This window comes from Pyricularia pennisetigena, chromosome 3 (assembly GCF_004337985.1).
Source record: "Pyricularia pennisetigena strain Br36 chromosome 3, whole genome shotgun sequence".
Classification (NCBI taxonomy): domain Eukaryota; kingdom Fungi; phylum Ascomycota; class Sordariomycetes; order Magnaporthales; family Pyriculariaceae; genus Pyricularia; species Pyricularia pennisetigena.
This window is the reverse complement of record NC_043742.1, coordinates 2,100,169-2,108,708: the sequence shown is the minus strand read 5'-3', so window position 1 is coordinate 2,108,708 and position 8,540 is coordinate 2,100,169. Positions and strand designations below refer to the sequence as shown.

General features: G+C 50.6%; 2 protein-coding genes across 2 annotated transcripts; one reads left to right on the top strand and one right to left on the bottom strand.

Moving 5' to 3' along the window:
* Positions 1–1,229: 1,229 nt before the first annotated feature.
* On the top strand, positions 1,230–4,335 carry PpBr36_02479 (uncharacterized protein; the record flags this gene model as incomplete). Its single annotated transcript, XM_029889660.1, has 6 exons — positions 1,230–1,397; positions 1,523–1,669; positions 1,764–2,055; positions 2,134–2,203; positions 2,295–2,402; positions 3,390–4,335. The coding sequence occupies 6 exons, from the start codon at positions 1,230–1,232 to the stop codon at positions 4,333–4,335; spliced, it is 1,731 nt and encodes a 576-aa protein (XP_029754230.1).
* A 327-nt stretch (positions 4,336–4,662) lies between these two features.
* On the bottom strand, positions 4,663–5,562 carry PpBr36_02478 (uncharacterized protein; the record flags this gene model as incomplete). Its single annotated transcript, XM_029889659.1, has 2 exons — positions 4,663–4,775; positions 4,902–5,562. The coding sequence occupies 2 exons, from the start codon at positions 5,560–5,562 to the stop codon at positions 4,663–4,665; spliced, it is 774 nt and encodes a 257-aa protein (XP_029754231.1).
* Positions 5,563–8,540: the final 2,978 nt, after the last annotated feature.

Here is an 8,540-nt window from a genome sequence, read left to right as displayed (position 1 = left end):
TGGTATCGGTGCAGGGATGCTTGTAGCCGACATAACAAAGTTGCCAAGTCGACTGGGGGACAATATAAGGTAGATCGCGGGGAGAACACGAGCACGGTTCAGTGGCATTCACGTCGTTGAAAATGTATCTTGAATAAAGCCGACGGCTTATAGTTATACATATCTCGTTTCTTGGGCCTAGGTTCGCATAAATCACCCCGATTTCAGGTTTTCCGTCGATAGGTTATAAATCAAACATCGATGTGACTTTGCAAGCAGTAAAAATACGCGATCGACCAATTCAAATGGTTAGTGACGCACACGAACGTACACGTGCAGTCTGCATGAGTGGTAGGAGAGCCATGTATTCAGGTAGGGTGCGCTATCTAGGCTAACGAGCGTGGCAGCGCTTTTATGGTGTGCACAGCGCTGACTAAGCTCATCTGGTCATGTGATGCCAAGATCTATCTACTGCAACAGTTAGTGGTTAAACACCACTAACAACCAAGACCGGGATCCCTGGGATTCTCAAAGTTGGTGGATATATTGCAGCCTATGCGTAACGGCCCGATGCTTATGATCTCCCCTGTGGAAATGCGCTACAACAAAAACATTGCAAAAAAAAAAAGCCTTGACCTTGATTTTTGTTTGCTACTGTCAGATACTCTTGTGGCTTTGATAAGCTCATAACTTTGGCGCGCTTGGCCTGTTGCACAGCAGTACTGCCGGACCCATAGCACCCAAATACTGAATGCCGTTCTGAACGGGTCTGGCCCCCCGTCTGCTGATGTTCGGCAATCGAACCTTGCCTGGCACCAATCGCGATTTTTGTTTCCTACAACCCTGTAAACTCACTTTGACTGCCCTGGAATTCCAAGGGATTATACTCATCTTTAGTCAGTAATGTGTACTTTAGCATTATGTATCATCCTAAAGGGGTGCTTTGAAACCTCGCCCCTAATTTCGCCGCTTGCATGGTCTGATGTATTACCTCCGGACATGTGACATGCGGTATCCCTTTGGTGGATGACCAGAGGATTGAAGGAAATGACCACGACAGACAAGAATCACTCCTTTCATATCGATCTCTTGGGGGTATATGCTCAGTCGGCGGAGGTTTCTTTGTTTGTTCTTTCTCATTCTCTTTTTCTCTCTTCCTTGCTCCTGGTACATGCTTAGTACTAAATGGGGTTTGTCGGTCTGCAATGACAAAATGAATGGGATTCGGTCAGTGGACAGCACAGCTTACCATGTCGGAGTTGGTTTACTTTCCAATCACTGATGCTGCGCTGCGAAACCTTGCTTTCAATATTTTTTTCCTGGTGCTCGCGACCGTCGCCGTTGTCGCACGGTTATTGTCCCGAATCAACTCCTGCTTGGCATTCTGGTGGGATGACTGGCTTCTCGTCATAGCCTGGGTATGTTTGGCGATAAGTGTTTTGATGGAACCTGAAAAATGGGGCCATCCAGTCGACTTTACCTGACCACGATTTCATCTACAGCCGTTTGCAACAATTATTATTATAATCCAGGGCTTTAGTAGGTGCTTGCAGACCTCGACATCGGCCGCTTCAAAACAAACAAACGCTCAAGAAAGCTAACACTCAAGCTTCATCCCGACGAAGTGAGTTTCCATGGTATCGGGTACGACCAAAGCAAAACGGCAGTAAACCTGTCCGTTATGCGTCCAGTGCGTAGCCCGCCATGCCGTCGCCAGCAAACAAAAATGCCATCTACATGACTTTGAGCAGACTGACAGGCCAATTTTTGCGCAATCCGAATAGCTTCAGGTCACTTTCAAATCCTCCTATCTCGTCTCGCTGGCATGCATCAAGACAAGCATCATTTGCTTGTACATGCGCATCTTCACTATGCACGGTCACGTCCGTCTCTTTTCCTACCTGGCCTTGTCTCTGATAATTGCCTGGGGTCTCAGTTTCTGGATTGCGAGAATGGCGATTTGCCAGCCCCTTTTGCAGCCTGTCAAACATTGCGGCGATGAACAGGCCCTTGTCCACGCCATGAATGCGACCAATATCGTGACCGACCTCATAATTATCGCCATTCCGCAGTACCGTATGTGGTCCTATTTTTTTTGTTTTATAAATCTTTCAAGAATTCCGCAGGATACTGACGCCTTTTTGATACGGGCAGCGATTTGGCGTCTCCAACTGCCGCTGAGGGACAAGCTGGGTCTCATGTCCTGCTTTTTTGTTGGCGTCGTGTACGCTCGCTTGACTACTTTGCCTTTGTTCTGGCGTGCCTGCGGATGATCTTCTCAAACAGCACACTAACACCCAGTTGCCTCCCCCTAGCTGCATCGTTGTCGCCATCTTCCGCATACTCAACAACCTCAAAAACGATTTCAAACATGACGAGATGGAAAACCTCGCCAGGACGACACTGCTCACGAGTCTTGAGCCGTGTCTGGCCATGATCTGCGCATCCATGCCCATGTGTCGTCGATTTCTCTCTTTGCCGCGACCTTCGTGGAAGCGATGGACGCCGCGGTCTCTTCGCGTCAGGAGCGCTCTCGCGCGTACGAACCCGCCAGCCGATACCCCGGTTCAGCAACAGCTTCCGTTGATGGCGGTTGTTGTTCAACCGGCCCCTGTTGTTATTCGAGCTCATGATTATCATTCAGCGACCGTTGAGAATGATGTTTCTACCCTTGGTCTCCATTCGTGAAACACGTATTTCTTTTCCTCCGAGTCGACAAGCCCAATGTGGTCCTGTCACGCGTAACATGTTACGTCAGTATCCACCAAGGTCAAGGTCAGTAATAAATGTCTCTGACTTCTGAGTTGTGAGCAGCTGCAGCTGAACAAACATCAGCAAATTAGCAAAACCTGAGACCCTGGGAAACTGGAAAGCAAACAAAACGGTCACATACAGATTACTTTTTTTTTTTTTTTTTTTTTTTTTTTTTTTTTTTTTTTNNGGACGGAAGATGACCGGTCAAGACTGCCGATCGTGATTGCGGAGCTTGGCCTCCGAGTTTCACCTTGAATAACCTGCTCAGCTCCCCGTCTTGCAAATGGGGCCTCCAACAGCGCCACGACCTTTAATATCGCCCAAAATGGTCAGCCTTTGTCACGGAACGCCAACACCGCTCGTTGGAAATGCAGCTGTTCCCACCGCTTGGCTACGGGGAAGACAGCGGCATAAGCATCAAAACCCTGCGTGACCTCATCCTGGGTTGTGTTGCATATGAATTAGGTTTTCACAAGTCGGGAGCCATGGGGTTTATGGCACCGATCGCTCAATTTGGCTCTGGATGGAAACTTGGTCAGGATTAGAAAAGGAATTTGGAGGGGACTCTGCAATGTTGTCAAGGCCGTCGCAATCTACCGTCTGGCCCCAGCCCATAAACCCCCAACTGCCACCACAGCACGCTCTCCGCCGACCAGATCACCATTCACAGAAATGTTCTTCGCCGCCGCCGCCGCCGCAGCAGCAGCAGCAGCAGCGCTCCTCTCTACCGTGGCCCTCGCCCACTCACACATCCCATACATCATCATCAACGGCGAGCAGTTCCCAGGCCACGACCCCAAGGCCACCAGCAACCCACCCAACATCATCGGCTGGACGGCCAAGAACACGGACGACGGGCCCGTCAACGCGACGCTCTACTCGAACCCAGACATCATCTGCCACCGCGCCGCGACGCCCGCGACGGCGCACGCGCCCGTCCGCGCCGGCGACTCGATCCACATCCAGTGGAACGGGTGGCCCGCCAACCACGTCGGGCCGGTGCTGACGTACCTGGCGAGGTGCGAAGGCGAGGCCGGCTGCGCGGACGTCGACAAGCAGGCGCTGGGCTTCTTCAAGATCGACGACAGCGCGCCCGCGCTGCTGGACCAGAGCAACGGCCCGCCGGGCAGGTGGGCGAGCGACGTCGTCATCGCCAACAACAACAGCTGGACCGTCACGGTGCCCGGGGGGACGGCGCCCGGCGCGTACGTGATGCGCCACGAGCTCATCGCGCTGCACTTTGCGGCCGAGAAGGGCGGGGCGCAGAACTACCCGTTTTGTTTGAACCTGTGGGTGTTGGGGCGAGAGGATGGTGCCGGGGGCGATACCTGGAGGTTCGGGGCTGTGGGCTACGGCGAGGGCGTGCCTGCTACCCAGATGTATCGGAGTGACGACCCGGGGGTGAATGTCGACGTCACCGTGCCGAGGAAGACGTACGTCATCCCCGGGCCCACGGTTGTCAGCGGTGCCGCTCCGGTCCGGCCTGCGGATCAGACAAAGAGCATCGCCACAGCGTACGGGACGCCCGTGGCGATTGTGAGTTGGACTGCCACGGTGCCCATGCCGATGGGCGAGACGCCTGTGCCGGGGCGAAGATGGTGAGGCTGAGGAAGAACAAGAGTGTACAATATATATATGGGAGAGGACAAAAAAGCCAAAACGATCTCCGTGGCAATCAAATGATGACGCCTTGATGTCGATAGTGCTCATTGCTCACTACTTTTTACCAATGATGATACGGACATGTCATGGCACTCACAAAAACAATGCCTTCCAGAAGTTTCGGCTCCCCTTTACCAGTTTGTTAGTGAATCACAATCATGTTTGTTTCCTTGTGTTTGTCCGGATGAAATGGTAGATTCAAAAGTCCAAAAGTCTACGTTGTATTTTGACATTTGACTTCAAGATCTCTTTTCCCAGTCCGAACCCTTATGCGACCACACTCAGAGCAGCGATCTTTACGGTAGCAAGAAGAATAGTCGCGGAGCTGATCTGAGACTCGGACCTTTTCCAGCCCAGCTCAAAGGGAAGACGCTCCTTCTCTGTTGTATGGCAATATTTTTTTTCCCAAGGTTAGTCAAAGATGTCTCGTCACCCACAATGGCAATTCCATAGCCCGCGACTGAAAAAGGGAAGACCAAAAAAAAAAAAAAAGAAAGAAAACTCACCAAAAAACATGCGGACCCAATCCTTGCGCGCCCCGCCATTGGAGCCCTTGCCAAACACGCTCTGGTACAGGCCCGACTCGATGAAGCTGAACAGGCGTTGTTCGAGGGTCAGGCCGTACCGGGGGTTTGCGGCCTTTGCGTCGTCCTGCCTGATCTTCCTGGCGCGGGCCGAGTCCGTGAGGCTGATCTGGTCGTTGAGGAAGCTCTGCATGGTCTTGGCCCAGATGGCCGGGCTGAAGGCCAGGTTGTCGCCGAGGGCGGCGTCCTGGCGCGACAGGGATCCGTCGTGCTCGATGACGCCGTGCTTCTTGAGCTGGTCGAGGTCGAAGCGCGTGCCGTCGCCGGTCAAGAGCGCCTTCTTGCCCGCAATCTCGGTCGCGTCGGGCGCCATGTTCACGCCGGCGGCGAGGGCCTGCTTGAGCGTGGGCATGTCGATGCCCCTGCCGTCGCGCGGCAGGTAGCCGTGGTTGGCCATCGTGTTGAGCATCGGGCAGGGCGAGCGCACGTCGTTGGGCCCGGGTGCTCGGAACTCGTGGTTCGCAGGGTCCTGGCGGGCCATGATGGCGGGTTCCATCGAGTTGTCCGAGCCCGTGTTGGCCATCGTGGGGAAGGCCGCGGCTGTTGCCGTCAGGGCGGCGATTATAAGTTGCTTAGCGTACATTTTTCCGTGGTTTTAGTCTTGTCCCAAACAAGTTAGATAGTACAGCGAATATGGCGTCAAATTAGATCGTCCGCTGACTAGAAGAAAGAATGTGATACAAAGAATGATGCTACCAACAAAGGGAGTGATAAAAGAGGAGTAGTAAAAGAATAACTGCATAAGGCAATGAGAGGTCTAGAACACGTTCGAGAAATGCTCGATGAGGGGGCATTATCGTCGATTGCTACACAGAGCATCGAATGCAGCTCCCATATTTATATCATCTAGCATCAACACCCATTCATCCCAGATTACAAGCACCGAATACTTCCCATCAGGCTAAAGCCCTGTAAACAAGATCCACAGGTCCATCGTCACGAGTCTCTCTCTGTCCTAAGCGGCATGTCAAACCACCATGTTGGGTCCGCCCCTGATTAGGAAAGATTGTGTTTTGGAGCCCATGAGGTAACGATATCCACGAGGACCACAGCAAACAAAGCGCGGGCTGACATGCGACGCCTGGTCACAAGAATGCCACGTCAGATCTCGATCGCGTGGCCAGGATGGGAATTCGTGCCAAGAGTCCCCTACCAACATTGCTGTGGAAGCTGACAACAAGAATACTGCGATTCGTTGAGCAGCTCCGCGTTTCTCCATAACACTTCATGCGTCTTCTCGGCTGGATCTTACCTGGCGAGGCTATTATTCTTTTTTTGGTGGGTACATGCGATCGGTAATTCATTGGGCCAAAGTATTGGTCGGCTTCGACCGACGTCTATTCTGTTCGTAAACCCGCAAGGGGTCGGAGACGATATACAGAACNNCCAGCTGTGGCTCACAAGCTACTCAATACAGCAGAGCTATAGTACAAGGATAGTAAGTGAGTGGATTTGTGGCATTGCCACTGAGTCTGCTATTCTCCTCGGTGCCAGATTAGGCCGCGCATTTTGCGGCTTGCTAAAATCTTTATCGGCTTCCCCGGGCAGATTTCAGAGGATGTAAGATACGCATGATGGATATGCAGACGCTTTTGTAGGTTCGTGTGTGTGTTTGTATTTGTTTCTATCTCTCGTTTGCCCCAATATTTTCAGCAACCAGTATTTCTAACGTCTACTGATCATTCAAGTAATCGAAACGTGATGTGATCTTTGTTTTTGCACAATACCCAAGCCCGCATCCGCAATGGCGATGTCCAATTTCCCATTTAAGCATGTGTTATGGCCCACCTCAAAAAAATACTATAATTGGGCTTGGCAGCGCGCGTACGGATAGAGCCGAGATTGACTTTCTCCACCAGCATCTCATTACTCAGGGGTCATTCACTGAATCCGCAGCTATGAGCTGGATTTGGTGATAGGTACGGCAACAGGGTCTCGAGACTTGCCCTTCAATTGTTGATGGCGATTATTTGCCAGTAGTTGCCAGCCAAGACAAAGGCAAGCTAATAAATGGGAGCGCCTGTTCTCAAGAGTGAGAAGACGATTTTTCACCAAGGAGCATCTACAGTGGGTGACCCACAAGTGGACGTGTTCCAGAAGTGGGCACCTTAAAGTTATAATTTAATCTTTTAAAGCAACTTAATTAATAATTTAATTAAGAACAAAACTTGTACGTGTATAAAACCAACGATTGGCTATTTAATTTTTTCGGTACTGTCTTTATAAAGCGTTTTTTGTATTGTCACTTATGCTTTAAAAAAAAAAAAACTCCTGCTTTTATTTTGTTAAAATTTGAACCAATATACTATGAATATTGATTGGTCGGTTAAATTATTATAAAGGATCGAACCACAATTTTAGGGTGCCCACTTCTGGGACATGTCCACTTCTGGAACGCCACTGCTAGTAGTCTTCATTTGGCGTTAGTATCTGTTTGACCCGGAGTTGCCGCGGTTAGAGAACCAGTGATAGACTAATTGAGCTGGCTGCCGTACACACGTGGGTTGTTCAAAAGAAAGAAAGGGTTCAAATCACAAAAATAAGAAAGGCCCAGGCCTAGCTGAGTTGCTTGCGCATATCACCAAGAATCCAAGAATGCATGAAGACCTTATAGCTGAAGCTCGAGGCAATTGATCTATCGGCCGAGATCCAAATGGACAAGAAAGTTGTGGGGGATCCGTGACCACAACTAGCACTTGACGAATAGTGGCTGTGGGTTATTACCAACATTGGTCTGTTATGAGTCGGCCAATTCGTTGACCAGATCTGCAACCCCGATGGGTTGGAGAGCGCGACACTCAAAGACATTCTCCAGCAATTCTCGGGCCCTATACCTGCAAGGGAGGCAAAGGAACTGCATTCGATTAGCCACAGCCAAGAATTACGGTAGACCACTTAACCATCTAGACTAATCAAAGTCGCAATGGACAAAGAAGCAACAAAAAGCCAGACTGCTCTGGCCGCAAATCTGGCCGCAAATCTGGCCACCAAGCCTCGCCAGCCCTTTTACTTAGCAGCAACAGGAAGTTGATGAATAGAAAAGGACACTAGAACCAAAAGAGAGAAAAAAGAAAGAAAACAAATAGCCGTTGAATCCTGGTACACAACTACCCACATGTTGAAGTTGAACCTAATTCCATCAAACAAGATCCTGCATTGGCCTGATTCAGCTGGCGCTAACTAACATTTTATTGTTCACAAATACTTCATCTGCCAAGGTAATTCGAGCCAAACGTCGGCGAAAACAATTTGGATGAACTTTCTTTTATTCTTGTCATTGTTGTTTTCGTCCACGCGCTCACTGACGACGCGGTTTGGCTGTCGTGAAAGACATGGATGGGTAGGTTACGAACAAAACCGGCACTCGATCCGCCAACAAGCCATTCCGCCGGCCCCGCCGAGCACGCTACCTGCCCCGCATTGTGCTGATTTGGCGGGGTAATTGGGGGTTGGCCCGTTGCTGAGATGCATCCGGGCTAGAAGGTGCGACGTTGAACGAAAGATAAGCTATCGAGCACGCAACTTGGGGCCATGCGCACCTTTTCACATTAAAAAAGAGTT